At 45.1% G+C, this 16896-nt stretch overlaps 1 protein-coding gene across 1 annotated transcript; it reads left to right on the top strand.

Moving 5' to 3' along the window:
• Window positions 1-14496: 14496 nt before the first annotated feature.
• EDB91DRAFT_1044528 (uncharacterized protein) lies at window positions 14497-14814 on the top strand (the record flags this gene model as incomplete). The annotated part of the gene is made up of 1 exon (XM_041313132.1): window positions 14497-14814. The coding sequence occupies one exon, from the start codon at window positions 14497-14499 to the stop codon at window positions 14812-14814; it is 318 nt and encodes a 105-aa protein (XP_041182589.1).
• Window positions 14815-16896: the final 2082 nt, after the last annotated feature.

Here is a 16896-nt window from a genome sequence, read left to right as displayed (position 1 = left end):
CGACTCAAACTGAGTCAGGAATTCGAAGCTTTAAAAAGTTGTTATCCCCTCTCATTGCATCATCCCGCCATTCATATTAATTTGTCAGTCCTTTGCCAACATTGTCATGGGAAAATACTGATCACATCCCTGAGCTGCTGGGGTCGGAAAACTATGTTGGTTGGTCCACTAAGATGCAGTACGCACTTGTGTGTGAAGACTTATGGTGTCACATCAACAACAAGTCCGATCCCTCTGACCTTCTCAGTCAACCCTCTCACATGCCTGCTGCTGTTGATCCACTCAACGTCACTGCCTCCGATAGAGCGTTAATGCGCCTATGGTTGCTAGATGACATGAAAGCCAAGGATCTAATCACCTGCTGTCTCAGCCCTTCCATCAGCGCACTCGTGTCTCGCTCACACACCATCATCACTGCGGAAAGTGTGGGAAACACTCAAAGAGCACTAGAATCACAACAACATCAGTTCTCAATATCAGATCTGTCAGCAGTTGCAGGTGCTACGCATGAAGGACTCCACAGACGCATCAAATTTCATTGGGCAGCATGCTGCTTTATGAGAACGTCTCATTGACTCTGGGGCACCATACTGGTGACATGGATGCAATTTTCAAACTACTCATGGGTCTACCGCTTATGCCAATCTGGCAGCAATACAAATCTCAACTTGAGCAACATATGCACAATGATCAGATCACAATATCATCTGCTTCCACCCTACCTATCTTCACCTTTGAGACCTGCATGTCGCACATCACTGCCAAAGCTGCACGTCACGTGAATGTTCAACTGATTCAATCTGCACGCCCAGGGTCTGAATATGCCAATGCTGTCACTACACCATCCTCCACTGTGGCTGCCAGTATCAATGCTCTCACTGGCTTGCGCAAGCACAAGCATAACCCACATGGCATTTTCTGCACCACAGCAGGTTGCAACAAGGGTGATCATGATCACACTCATTGTTACAAGAAGGGCGGCGGTATGGAAGGTCAAGCACCTTGGCAGAAGAAGAAAGGCAAATCTGAGATGGCGGCAGCAGCAGTTACAGCAGTTGTTCCTGTTGTGCCCGCCATCATCCCTCCTGCTCCTTCACCTCACATTGTGGCTGCAGCTGCTTCCATCGTCAGTCTATATGAAGATGTTTCATTCACGTCCATTGCCAAACTTCCTGATCACAAAGTCGCTTGTGCTCTCCCGCTCCCCTTTTCTGTCATTCTTGACTTAGGGACAACTGTGACACTCGTCAAAGACCGCAGTCTCTTCCACACCTACTCTATGGAGGACCCAATCAGTGTAAAGACTGCTAATCATGGCATTCTTCAGACTGCAGGACGAGGTACACGTGTAGCTTGGCTCACTATTGGGGGACAACAAATGTGTCTTCGCATGTCCAACTGCCTCCATGCTCCAGGCACACTCCTTAACCTCATTTCCGTGAGCAGTATGAACATGAAGGGATGGGATGTCAATTTCTGTGCCAACATGACATGTGAACTTACCTATCGCGATACCCTACTTGGCGCCATTCCTGCCACAGGCAAGCTTTACGCACCTGATCTTGAATTTGTCCCCTTTGTGTCACCCGCGCCATCTTTGCCTAAGATGCCAGAATTCGCTGTGTTTGCTCATGTGCCGCTCACCTTGGATCTCTGGCATGCACGAATCAGGCACATTGGCAAAGCTGCTGTCACATGTCTCCTGCAAATTGCGAAGGGGGTAACTGTTGACTCCTCAGCCCCTCTTTCCAACTGTGAATCATGCATCCTTGCTAAACATCCTCACCAGCCCTTCCACTCCTCAGAGACCGAACGTGTTGCTCACTTCCTTGACCTCATCCATTTGGACCTCTGCAGCCCCATCCCCGTCATCTCTGCTCACGGGAAACACTATTTTATAGTGTTTCTGGACGACCATACTCATGCTCTCAACCTTCAGCTCCTTGCCATGAAGGACCAAGCACTTGATGCATGGCGCACTACACATGCACGGTGGGAGAACATGTCCGGGCTACAGGTCAAAATTTTTCGTTCCGACAATGGTGGGGAATTCATGAGTGACGCCTTTACCGCGGCTCTAGAGGAGGCAGGAATTGAACGTCAGTGCTCAGTACCACAGGCTCATCAGCAAAATGGGAAGGCCAAACATGTCATGCACACAATCGAGGGTTGTATGTATGCAATGCTTGACTATGCTCGTCTTTCTCGCAATCTGTGGGGTGAAGCAGTGCTCACAGCAGCGTACCTTTTTAACCGAACAGAATCTCATGCATTGCCTCCTGGGAAGACACCCTATGAAATGATACATCATGTCCAGCCCACCCTTGCTCATCTTCGTGTTTTTGGTGCACATTGCTTCACTCGCACCCCACCAGAACTACAGGTGAAGCTCGGACCGTGGTTGCGCGAGGCTGTATTCATGGGATACCCTCCAGGTGTCAAGGGTTGGCATTGTCGCGATGTTATTACTGGGGCTTTCTTTAACTCTTGTGACGTCATATTTGACAAGAACTTCACTCACTGTCCTTTCCCTGACAGCGATGATGAGGAGGAAGAACCTGTGATAAGCCCAACACCTGATCTTCCTGCTCCTGCTGCCATGCCTCCTGTACCCACACCGCCTCATGCCGACATCATTCGTTGTTTGGGTCGCATTCCAGTTCGCACTGAGAAGGGATCTCTGTTCCAATCGCGGATTGCAGCTGATAGGCAATGACTTGACTGCCAACGGGTGATTTGTGCAGCCCGAATCCAAGGTATCCCTCCTCCCCCCTCATTGCTCGACAACATTCTTCCCCCAACATCCCTGTCCATCCCATGGTCCTACCTGGCCCTCCCGTCCTCGGTCCTGCTGATCCAGATGCGATCGTTGAGGACGATGAGGAGGTGGGATTTCCTCGTGTCCTTGCTAATCTCATTGTTGTCGAATTTGCGCGTCTCTCGATTTGCAGCGATATCCGCCGGAATCCTCTCACTCCCAACTATAATCTAAAGGTACCACCAGCCACTTACAACGAGGTGATCAGACACCCAGACTGCAACGACTGGCTAGCTGCGATGTGGAAGGAAATGAACCTTATGTCGGAAATGAATGTGTACAAGCTGGTACCCCCACCTGTGGACCACCGCGCTATTGGGTGCCGCTGGGTTCTTGAATTCAAGGAGGACCAGTGTTCAAGGCTTGTCTGGTAGCTCAAGGGTTCTCTCAAATCCCTGGCATTGATTTCGGCAAGACTTTCACACCAGTAGCTAAATCCTCTTCCATACGCATTCTTGCTGCGCATGCAGCCGCACATGACTGGGAGCTAGACTGCTTCGATGTGAAGTGTGCTTTTCTCTGGGGAAAGCTACAGGAGGACATCTACATGCATCAACCGCCGGGTTTCGAACGTCTTGGCCCAAATGGGCAGCAGCTTGTTTGTCACCTTCTCTCCTCCTTATACAGTCTCAAACAAGCCACCTATGACTGGTATGAGCTACTACGCGACATTCTCACATGTCTTGGTTTCCTGCAGTGCGAGGCCGACTATGCTGTTTTCATTTTTAATCACGTCAACAGCGAGGGGGTGAGGGTGATTTGTATTATCGTGTGGCATGTTGATGACAGCCTGGCTGGGAGCAACAATTGGGCATTCCTCAATCAAACGAAGGGACAGATTGCAGAGCATTTCGGCATCACAGATCTAGGAGCTGTCAGCAAGTACCTTGGGATACAATTCATTCGCGATCGGGGAACCCACGAACTCTGGATGCACCAGGAGGACTACATCACCTACTTGCTTGACGAGCATGGCATGTCCAACTGCAATCCTGTCGCCTTACCCATGGACCCAAACTCCCCTTTCGGATGTGCCACTGATGTCTACCTGCATGTTGACGATCTTGAAATGGAGTATTGAAAACTAGTGGGCAAGCTCCTGTATCTCACAATGTATACTCGTCCCGACATCGCTTTCACCATGATGTGACTCGCACAACACAATGCCTCTGCCAAGCCCTGCCATTACTCCGCAGCCAAGCACATCCTGCGCTACCTCTCAGGCACCATTCACATGAAGACTCACTATGGCAGCACAGGGATCAATCCTGCTCTCCACAGTTTTAGCAACTTGGACTGGGCTTCCTGCCCAGAGGACCAAATCTCCATCTCGGGCTATGTCTGGTTTTTCAATGGCAGACCTATCTCACACTCAGCGAAAAAGCAGACCACTCACACACTGTCCTCCACAGAAGCAGTGTGTATATGGCTTTGACAGCTGCGATCCAAGACGGTATTTGGCTACAGTCTCTCTTCACTTGTTTTTCGATTCCCATGACCCTACCTCTACGCATCTTCACTGATAACGCTGGTGCCATCGCGCTATCACAAGAGGCAGCCAATCACATATGCACGAAACACATTGACCTTCACTATCACTTCATCCAATGCCACATCGAAGAGGGAACCTTCCTACCTGCATGGTTGTCAACTCACAAAAACATGGCCGACATTTTCACTAAGCCCTTACCTTGTCCGATGTTCATCCAACATAGGTCCAACTTGTCTCTTGTGTGTCGTTGAAAGGATGCATCTGTTATCCATTGTCTCATTGAGGGGGTGTGTTGAAAGTAAACTCGCCAATGTTTTGTTTTTGTTTGTTTCTATCTCAGACTCTTTCCTCGTACTATATTATATCACTGTTTATGTTTGTTTATACCTCAGTGGTTCTTTCACCAATGCTGAGGTATGTATCTTGACCGTTTGCACGCTCTCTCTCTCTTACAATTAATTGTTTCCAGACTTGTCTATTAGGTACTATCAATGTATAGTGGTTCTTTCACCAACACTGAGACTCGTCTATTAGCTTCTCTTTTCCAACAAGAAGCAGCACTGCAGCTTGTTGGAATGAACTTTGTCACTGTTAGTGTAGATTTCCTTTTCTTGTCATCACATGTCCCACAGTATATAGTCTGCATTGTCTTGTCTCTCGCACCTCAGTTGTTGTCTTACAACACTGAGGTATGTTTTCTTTGTGTCTAGCGATCACACTGTGTCTTACAATGGTACCTATAGCATGTTCATTTCTCAGGTACTATAATTGAACTAGTTGTTGTCTTACAACACTGAGTGTGTTTGTTTCTTAGTTCCAACAGGTTATGAGCCCCGATTTCTGAATGAAATCACCAACTCTTGAACTTAGGAACACATCACATGGTTTTGGCGACTCACTATTATCATACATCTAAGTCTCTTCCTTTGACATGGGGAAGCTTGACCACATTCCAGAACTGGCAGGTCTGGACACTTACTTTGCATGGAAGCACAAAGTTGTTTACTCTTTGGGCACTGAGGACATTTGGTGTCATGTCATGGATAAAGTAGATCCTGATGACATTCTGAGAGCTACCTTGTATAAACCCACACCCATTGTCCCTAGCATGCCAACTGCTGCTGAGGTCAAGACCATCTGAGAATGGTTGATTGAAGACCTCAAGGCAAAGGCAATTATCACGCATCATTTGTCCACTTCTATTCAGCAGCTCATCTCCACTAGCCACAAAGTGCTGGCTTGTGATGCCTGGAAGACTCTAGAAGATCATTTCAGACGCAGACATTAGCTCTCAGCACATGATCAGATAAAGCCTATATGCGCTTCAAATGAAAGATGTGGCTGATGCTCTGAACTACATTGGGTGGCATTGTTACTGTCCCTGGCCCTAGAGTACATGTGCATGTTGAACTGGCCAAAACCATTGCTTGTAAGCATGTCTGTCATTTGCCTGCCCCCCAGATTATCATGAAGCTACAGAGCAAAAAATGAATGCCACTGAACTTGCTAGAAACATTGACCAACCAGACCTTATTCAACTCATTTACAGTTTCCTTTACAAGCAGCTACTACCACACCCCAGTTCCGATTCAAGTTCATTCGGCTCCTCACCTCCAAGATGTTGACTCCCATTCTTCAACTTGTCAATTTTAGTATATACTTCTGCCTTAGCAACATTTTATGCACCCAGTGACCTCTGTGGCATTGGCAGCATGCACCATGAGTAGATCCATGCAATTTCTTTCTGGAGAGGGGGTGCTGGCCACTATGATTGTGTATTTGTTGAGACAGATCCCACTGCAGAGGGAATGCTTAGCCTAGATGTGGCCTGGGTGCACCTATTTTTCTCTTTTGCTTTCTGTCATATCCTGCATTTTTGTTACAATGGCACTATATTTTCTTTTCTCTTGCTTTCTTTACTTACTCATCGAGTCTCATGACTGCTTATCAACACATCCAACACATGAACACTTACCTATATGCTTACTCATCATGCTTATGCAGATGATTACTCATACTATTCCCTGATTGGTCGATCCAACATCATACCATTTCTCATCTCCTTTTCTGATTGGCTGATATTGTCTTCCTATTCTCACTTACCTTTCTTGATAGGGTCATTCACCTACAGACCGGCCCTAAACTACCTCCTTGTTACATATATATATCATGTTTCCTGTACTTGTATTCCTTAACTTGAATCTACTAGGTTCTCTCCTGATACTTCAAGTTCACCGATCTAGCTGCCTCCCAGCAGACTAGCCTGGGTGCTTGGTCTAGCGAGCCCTTGACACTTGACTAGCCAGAACCTTTGATCTTAGAACTTGTGATACACTTCAGCCTCAATTCATCCTTTATTGGAACGCTGAAGAAGAACTATCCTAGTCATAACAAAAGATTCAAGTTACCTCTAGTTGCCTTACTTCCAAGTAACACTGAACCCCTTGAACCCCAGAACAGAGTAGCCCAACATTTCGAAGCAACAACAGAACAAACCTTCTTACAGTAATTGGAGAAGCAAGAACAAATCAGAAGAATCCTCAACATCAGAAGGATCAAGAACCCCTCAGACCGTACCATTCTCACTAGTTGTTCAACCTCAGAGTCCATCTTCTATCTCACCCACCCTAGCAGCATTCTCCCTTTCCCCACCACCTTCTTTTCCACCACTACCACTCAGAAGACTAACAATGTTGACAGCTACTAAAGACATTGAGTACAAGATCGGAACCTCCACCTTCAACAGAGACAGAAACAAAGCCAGATGATGGCTCCTCGCCAGTATTGCCTATCTCAACATCAATGACAAGATCTACAATGACGATAAGAAGAAAATCATCTTTGCACTATCTCTCATGACCAAAGGAGTAGCCTTTATGTGGGCAGAAAGTTTCCTAGAGTTAGCCCAAGATGTGACCCACACCAACACATCTGGACAACAGATTGGATATGGGAAATGGCCTGATTTTCTGAAAGACTTCAAGAAAGCCTTTGAACCCACTGCTGCAGTTGCTGATGCACTTAACAAGCTTAGGGCTTTGAAACAGGGGAATGATCTGGCTGAGTATATTGCTAACTTTGACCAATATGCAACTCGTGCAGGGATCACTGAAGACACTCCCAAGATTCAATTCTTCATCAATGGAGCCCACCCAGGGCTCATCAAGAAGCTCTACAACACCAGAGTAATCCCTGAAGAACATGACAAGTTTATCAAAAAATGTGTCACCCTAGACAATGCTCGGCTCCACTTCAATGCAATCAGTGCTCGCAATGGAAACACCTACCAGAAGAAGAAGAACTTCAGTCCTAGCCAATACACGCCCTCCAGAGATCCAAATGCCATGGAAGTAGATTGCTTATCTGAAGCTGACAGAAAAGAGTATATGAGAACAGGGAAATGCTTCCACTGCACCAAGACAGGACATCGTGCAAATGACCCCAACTTCCATCCCTAAGGAGATGATAAAAGAAACAATGGGAAAGTACCAGTAAGGCGTGAAGCGCCTGAAGAAGAAGACACTGAGGAAGAAGAAGAAGCCACCCACCGAATGAATTTTTAGAAGGAAGGACTGTTTCGACATCAGTACCTTCCATTGATATATGCCTTGTACGAACTGTAGGAGAAAGAAAAGAATTTTAGGTACTGGCTACCCTGATCCTCACAGAGTGTGCACAAACCGTCGAAACAACCGTCGTCATAGACTGCAGAGCAGCAGGAACATTCATCAGTTGGGACTTCATCAAGGAACACAACATCCCCGTCAAGTGACTCTCCAAACCATTCCAGATCAGGACTGCCGATGGATCTTACTCTTCTGATGGACCAGTCTCCTTCTACTGCATCCTTGAACTCAAGATTGATCAACGAACCATGATAGGAAAGTTCAATGTAACCAAACTTGGACAAAGGGATAAGATTCTCCTTGGAATACCTTGGTTACAAGCTATTAACCCTGACATTGATTGGACCAAGCAGACTATTTCCATCCCTGCAACACCTTGCTCCAGAAAGATAGAACAATTCCTCAAGAAACAACAAAATCCCAAGAAAACTCCTGAACCTGCCAAGAAACCATCCAAGAAAGCAACAGTTAAGGAAGTACGAGATGAATCTCTTCCCCCTCTAAACTCCGAAGAACCACTCCCCAACCTGATCCCTGACCCTGATGATGATGATGAAGAAATTGAGATGCCTGACTTTGGTTGGAAGGAAGATGTATGGGTTACTGACCAATTTGCCCAAAAAGTAGAAGACATCGCAACCTACCCTCTGTCTGATGATGAAATTCTCATAGAATATGTACAGGATGGCACTACTATCCAAATCATCAAAAACCTCTCCTTTGATTCCCCACTTACTGCCGATGGAACCTCTGCTGCTGAGATCCGACGAGCAAGCACAACTGCCCCACTATGAAACCCTTGGATTCTCGCCACTTCAACAGAAGAAGAATACCACAAGACGAGTAACAAGGCACAAGAATTTGCCATGGCAGGAGAACAAGTGAAGAAGAAGTCTTTCAAAGAATTAGTTCCTTCTTATCTTCATGATTTTGCTGACATATTCACCAAAGATGGACTAAATAAACTTCCTCCATCTAGACCAGGAATTGACCATCACATCGAAACAAAGCCAGGATTCATTCCCAAATCATCCAAGATCTACCCCTTATCAGAAAAAGAATGAGAAGCAGTCAAGGTGTTTCTAGATGAACACATCCAGAAAGAATTTATCACTAAATCAAAATCTCCCCAAGCCAGCGGTTTCTTCTTTGTGGGAAAGAAAGATGGATCCCTCCGACCCTGCCAAGATTATTGATATATCAATGAATGGACAATACAAAATGCCTACCCTCTCCCCTTGATTCCCCCACTTATCGCCAAACTCTGAAACACGAAGTACATTACCAAGATGGATGTTCGCTCCGGATATAACAACATCCTGATTCACCCAGAAGATCGTTGGAAAGCTGCATTCACAACAGAGTTCAGTCTCTATGAACCAAATGTTATGTTCTTCAGGCTTTGCAACTCCCCAGCCACATTCTAAGTATACAAGAATCATACCTTCCAACAAGAACTCAATGAAGGATGGTTGGTAATCTATATGGATGACATCCTTATCTTCTCAGACTCCCTTGAAGAACATCAGAAGTGAACCTGTAGGATCCTGGAAATCCTAAGGAATGAGAAACTCTTCCTAAAACCAGAAAAGTGCCTTTTTGATGTACAAGAAGTTGACTATATTGGAATGATCATTCGTCCAGGACAGATAGCAATGGACCCCGCCAAACTAAAAGGGATTGAAGAATGGCCTGTGCCGAAGAATGTGAAGGATGTCTGATCATACCTTGGCTTCTGTAACTTCTACCGCCACTTCATCTCCCACTACTCCGACATTGTGAGACCCCTTGTAGACCTGACAAAGAAGACTTCCACATTTGAATGGGCACCCTCCTGCAATGATGCCTTCCACAAACTCAAGGGATGCTTCCTTTCTACACCTGTTCTTCAAAACCCTGATCCAACCTGGCAATTCACCCTGGCCACCAATGCTTCCCTTGTCACTACTGGTGCAGTACTTCTCCAAACTGATGAAAATGGAGTATACCACCCATGGGGGTATCTTTCCCAATCCTTCAACCCTGCAGAATGAAACTACCAGATCTATGACAGGGAACTCCTTGCCATCATATGCGCCCTGAAGAACTGGCGCCACTACCTCAAAGGGAACCCACACCCTGTTATTATTTTCACCGATCACAAGAATCTCCTTTATTTCCATTCTTCTCAGAAACTTACCCATAGACAAGCCAGATGGCAACTGACACTTTCCAAATTTGACCTAGAATTTGACCATGTCCCTGGGAGCAAACTAGCTGCCCCAGATGCTCTTTCATGACGACCAGATCACCTTCCTGATTCTCTTGATAATACAGATATCACTCTTCTCCCCAATTCTCTTTTTGTTCGCCTTTTAGATACTGACTTCGAAAATGCCCTCCATTCGCCTGATCCTATCTCTGATCCGATCATATTAGCTGCCAGCAAGGCTCTAGATGGCCTCTGCTTCCCCCTATGACTTCCTCCCTTTCTGATTGGTCTTTTACCAATAACATATTACAATACAAGAACCTGCACTTACGTACCTCCCCATCTCCACTCCCATGTCCTTTCTCTTCACCATGATCATCCCACTGCAGGTCACCCGGGTCACTTCAAAACCAAAGAACTCATTAAACACGATTACTGGTGGCCTCAGATGGGCTCCTTTATCCAAAAATACATAGAAGGCTGTGCTATATGCCAACAGATGAAATTCAATACCCACCCTGAACTACTCCACCCCTGACACCGATTCCATCCTCCGCCATGCGACCATTTTCCCAGATCTCCGTAGATCTCATCACCGACCTCCCTGTTTCCTATGATTTTGATTCCATCATGGTCATGGTAGACCATGGTCTTACAAAGGGGGTGATTCTCACTCCTTGCAAAAAAACCATCACTTCTGAAGGAGTTGCCCGACTTTTCTTCAAAAAAGTCTTCCTCCGATTTGGCCTACATGACAAACTTATCTCCAATCATGGCCCACAATTTGCATCAAAGTTCTCCAAAGAGCTTGGAAGACTCCTTGACTATGAAGTAGCCCTTTCTACTGCCTATCATCCCCAGACTGATGGACAGACTGAACAACTAAACCAAGAACTTGAAACTTACCTCCGCATCTATTGTCATTCAGCACCCACTGACTGGGTAAAGCACCTTCCCATGGCAGAATTCATTCATAATCACTGAAAACACAATGTACGCAATGCTTCCCCCTTCTTCCTCATGATGGGATATATACCCTGAGGAATTCCTTATGCCTTCCCTCCAACTGACATCCCTGCATCAGAAGAATGAATCACTTATCTGCAAAAGATCTGAGAAGAAGCCCTTGCATGCCATAACATTGCCAGACAGTGAATGGCAGAATGCTCTCATGGAAAGAAGTATGAACCCTGGAAAATTGGGGACAAGGTTTGGCTCTCTGCCACACACCTCATGACTTACCTTCCATCAAAGAAGCTTGCTCCAATGTGATATGGCCCCTTCCCAATCACCGCCATTCTTTCCCCTATCACTTTTAAACTCTGTCTCCCAGAACAATGGAAGGTTCACCCCACGTTCCATGCTTTTGAGTTATCATTCTATCAGGAAACCAAAATCCATGGTCTGAACTTCCCCAAACCACCACCTGACGTAATTAATGGTGAAGAAGAATACAAAGTGGACACTATCCTGGTTGTTATGAACTGAGTTCACCGAATGGTAAAGTCAGACAACAACCACTAAAACTCGGTCACAGATGATGATGAGAACAAGATAGATTTGAGCGTGAACGTCTAGGTCTACTACAACTGTAGAGAACGAAGAGGTTAAGTCTAAGGAGTACTTACGCTAACTAACCTACTTTTATACATAACATTGAATAGGAGATATCTGAGTATGAAAGAAATCAGCCAATGAGAAAAGAGTCATACAATACTGCAGATGACTGATCATGACATCATGATATATAAGCAAATGAGTAAGACAGCTACTAAATAGAAACCCAAGATCTGACTGGTTCTTCTTTAGGAAGCGAAATTGTTCTAGCCTGTGGAGTAGGGGAGCCAATCGGAGAAGCAATGGGTGATATGTGAAGAGGTGAAGGTGTGACAGGAAGTGAAGTCACGTGACTGGTTCGGTAACTGGAAGTAGCTGAAGGAAAGCTGAGGAACGAAAAATGATTCGTGTTTGGAATTCGTGACACTGGCTCACAAAGGACAAAAAGGGAGACGCCACTACCTCATGTCGTGAAAAGGTTACTCATCTGCAGACAACACATGGCTTCCGGAAGATGCCTTAGAAAATGCCCCTGAAGTCCTGAAAACCTATAAAAAGTGGCTCAAACTCTCCCAAATTCTTATCCTACAAAACCACTAAAGCACCATGTCTACTTCATCCAGCTCCTCTTCCACCTCTTCCCATCACAATCTTGAAAACTATGAACTCTTTGAACAACAAGAACATCAAGCCCTCTTTGACACCACCCTCCTTAGCCGCCAACATGCTCTTGAACTCGAAAAGATTTTCATCAACAGAAATGACCATATCTCTATGTACCTCCTTTCCATGTTCTGTGATACCCATTCCATTGAAGAAGACATCATCCCCAACATTACCAGTGTTGACACCGCTACTCGCCTTCGCTACCTCAATCGAAAGATTAGGAACACCATCCAGATTCTCTTCCCTAAAACTTTCAGAGACGATGTAGCGGTCACAATCCACACCGTCACCAAACACCTTGCCACCACTACAAACACACCACCTTCCCCTCATATCCTCCCAGTCTTACCACCTACCACTCCATCCCCTATAGAAGAACCATCCCCTCGTAAAGCCGCCAAAATGAGCACTGGACGAAAACACCCTACCAAACAAACAACTATCATGACCATTGGTCTTACTTGTCCTACTCCCCAATATTATAAAGATCGTTGCTCACAGCCAGAAATCTATACCCCTCCTCCAACAAACCCTGCAGTTCTCCCAATGACCCCACCATCACCGACTCCCATTCCTAAGGAAGAGACCCCTAGTCCTCCCTTCAACAACATTGTTTGTCACATATCCAAGGAACTCAGGCACCATCACAAAAACTGCCCATATTACAGGTGTAGGGTCTGCAGGACACTCTCTCCAGGACACCTTTCTCCATATTGTCCTTCTCTATGAGGAGAAACCATCAGCGCATTCAGGGGGATGACTAGCAACACTGAAGGGTTCTACACCCATCTAGCTGAGTGGGAAGCACAAGAGGACGCAGCGCAAGAAGAGGACTTACTCTCCTACAATGAGGTCAATGTAGACCCCATCCACCTCAACGATGCAAGGCTTGACTAGGTTGCAGTCAGTAACTTCAACGATATGAAGGGGGTAATATTACAATGGCACTATATTTTCTTTTCTCTTTCTTTCTTTACTTACTCATCGAGTCTCATGACTGCTTATCAACACATCCAACACATGAACACTTACCTATATGCTTACTCATCATGCTTATGCAGATGATTACTCATACTATTCCCTGATTGGTCGATCCAACATCATACCATTTCTCATCTCCTTTTCTGATTGGCTGATATTGTCTTCCTATTCTCACTTACCTTTCTTGATAGGTTCATCCACCTACAGACCAGCCCTAAACTACCTCCTTGTTACATATATATATCATGTTTTCTGTACTTGTATTCCTTAACTTGAATCTACTAGGTTCTCTCCTGATACTTTGAGTTCACCAATCTAGCTGCCTCCCAGCAGACTAGCCTGAATACTTGATCTAGCAAGCCCTTGACACTCAACTAGCCAGAACCTTTGATCTTAGAACTTGCAATACACTTCAGCCTCAATCATCCTTTATTGGAACGCTGAAGAAGAACTATCCTAGTCGTAACGATTTCCAGACCTGGAACTCCAGATCCTCACTTGTTAGACCCAGACTTCCATCCTAATTTCCATCTGGTGCTCCGGTTTCATCTCCAGGTCTAAACCCAACCTTACACCCATCTCCTTTTAGATTACTACTCTCCAGCTACTGGTCATACTCCTTTCTGCCTTGCTTACTGATCCATTTCTCTGTATTCATTTCCGACTCCATTTATTTGATCCATTATAGACTTACTAATAGGCTTTCCACATGCTTCATACATAGCATTTTACTATGCTGACTGATTACTTACTCGATACCTACAGTATGTAAACTCCTGTAACACTCTGTACCTCCTCAGTTGGAATATCATCTTAGTTCCTGCTTATTCCTGCTTCTCTGGACTTGAGTCTCACCTCCTGTCTACCTCCAGGTCTTTGGATCAACTCCTTAGACTATACCTCTGGCTCTACCTTAGGGTAGTCTATCTCTGCTCCGTTTCTACTCTGGACTTGTCCACAGTAGTCTTACTCTTGCATCTACTGAATCTCCAGAGTTCTGCCAAACCCCTCCTGTGTCTGACCTCCGGACTTCCCTGGACTTCATCAGACTTCCCTCCTGCCTTCTGGAAATTAAGGACACATACTTGGGTAAGGGGTGCAGTGCACAAGCTGAAGCCAAGCCCTTCGAGTTCTCCTCCCCTTGAGCATGACCTTAACACTTTCCATGGACAATTCTATCCATGTGCAGTTGTACATTTGTTCTTGTACCAACAACAGACCCAATGATGACACAGGGATGTGGATTGTACAACCAGAGTTTAATATAGATGGGTCACACAAGGCCACTGTTATCCACTTTGATACTATTGTGCATGCTGCACATCTTATTGCCATCTATGGAAGAGACTTTTTACCAAAGCATCTTTCACCTGCACAATCCCTTGATATATTTCAAGCTTACTGTGTTAACAAGTATATTGATCACCACAGTGTGAGGATCGTCCTCACTGTAGGCCTGTATCACCAACTATTCCCATGCTAGTCTGACAACTCCTATTCACGCTCTGAGGTACTCTGGATACCTTGCAGACAGTTGTGCTTGCACCTGCGTGCACCGCATATCTTATTCCAGTTCACAATGTGTACACATCCCATTATAAGCGCCCGGTCAGTCCTACCATGTCCATCCACTGTCCATCTATCCCCATTAGTGTGTTATTAGCTTGCTTTCATTTACCTTGACCACCTGTAGGTCCTTTACATATGCATTCCCATACACAAGGTCAGTAAAAGCTCCTTACATACTATCTCGCAGTGTTCTTGCTTGTGTGTTCCAGTACCACCTACGACATTCCAATATGCTACAGACTATGATATAAACCCATCACAGACTCACTATTCCTCACTCCTCTACATCCCTTCCACCCAAGTTGGTGTCTGGAGTCACTATCATTAGCTACATCATTCTTTACCTTGCACAATTGATTCCTGTTCCACCTATCTTCCCTGAGTAGCCACAACCCTTAGTGAGATTAAACTAGTGATGGTTTGTATAGCCTTTACCTTGTTGTGAGTCCTAGAATAGATCCTGGTGAACCTTGCATAGACCCGCACACCCTGCTGAAACCCATTACCTTGTTAAAACCCATTACCCATTACCTCATACTATGTTATATGTGCCCCATGCCGGATCTGCATTACACCTGTCTTATCGCACCACAGTGTGCATCAGCATCTTCACCCGTAACCCATCCACATTTCTTGCCTTGCACGCAACTCTACCGCAAGTGTCTGCATCATTCAGAAGAAGATTATCTCTCAGTAGCAACCCCCTTGGGACAACTAGTAATACTCGCTCTCATAGGAATATCATACTAGCTCTCTAGTACTGTCACGAATTCCTAATACGAACCATTTTTCATTTCTCGGTTTTCCTTCGGCTACTTCCAGTACCTGAACCGGTCACGTGACTCCTCATCCTGTCACACCTTCACCTCTTCACATATCACCCGTGGTTTCTCCGATTGGCTCCCCTACTCCATGGGCTAGAACAATCTCGCTTCCCAAAGAAGAACCAGTCGGAACTTGGGTTTCTGTTTAGTTGCCGTCTTACTCATTCGCTTATATATCATGAGTCATACTTAGTCATCTGCAGTATCGTACGACTCTTTTCTCATTGGCTGATTTCTTTTAAAGACTCCTATTCAATGTTATGTATAAAAGTAGGTTAGTTAGCGTAAGTGCTCCTTAGACTTAACCTCTTCGTTTCCTACGCTTGTAGTGACTTAGACGTTCACGCTCAATACCATCTTGTTCATTATCCTCTTGACTGAGTCCTAGTGGTTGTGTGCTCGCCTTCATCATTATTGGTGAACATTGGTCATAACAAGTACCTACTCAGGATTCCTTTCTCACAACAGATTTGAAATTGCATTTTAGGGACCCCATTGACTTACCTGTCTTACATGAGACTTAGGACTCATACTTTAATCATTAGCACCCACATCTTGTAGTTGACTTGATTCTCTTGGGTTTGTTTTGTGTCCTTACTTTACCTTGATTCCTCTTAGTTGATGTTTTGCTAAGCTACAATTAAGCCACAATTCATCCTTAGTCTACTTAGTTGTCTTAGCGATAGATTTAAGTGCATCAAGTTCATTCAAGAACATTTGAGTTTTCCTGATGTAGCTAGTAGCTATTTGTAGCCATAATAGCTACTTATAGAAAAACAGTATTATGACTATTGAGTTTAGACTATCATATTAAACTATTGAGTTAAGACCATCAAGTTGAGACTATTATACTAGACTATCAATTTAAGGCTATGGAGTTAAGACTATGGAGTTAGACTTGTAAGCACTGTCAAAGCTTGTGACCTTGTGGTAACCTTGTGGCATGCTTGTGAGGCCTGTGAGGCCTGTGGTGAAAATCCTAGTTTGCTGATGGAGCTTGAGCCATAAACCTTAAATGGCTGAGTTTCATGTATTGTCTACTATCTGGACAGTGAGTGAATGATCAGCAGATCTGATGACAAGACCACCCAGCATTGGGACTTGCAGGCTGGGAAGGAGTTTGAGGAGGTGCAAGAGTTTGTGAGCAGGCAGTATGGACTATTGATGGGGTG

The sequence above is a fragment of the Suillus paluster genome (assembly GCF_016628075.1).
Source record: "Suillus paluster strain FC165 chromosome Unknown EDB91scaffold_4, whole genome shotgun sequence".
NCBI classification, from domain to species: domain Eukaryota; kingdom Fungi; phylum Basidiomycota; class Agaricomycetes; order Boletales; family Suillaceae; genus Suillus; species Suillus paluster.
The sequence above is the reverse complement of the archived record's forward strand: the minus strand, read 5'-3'. Positions and strand labels throughout refer to the sequence as shown.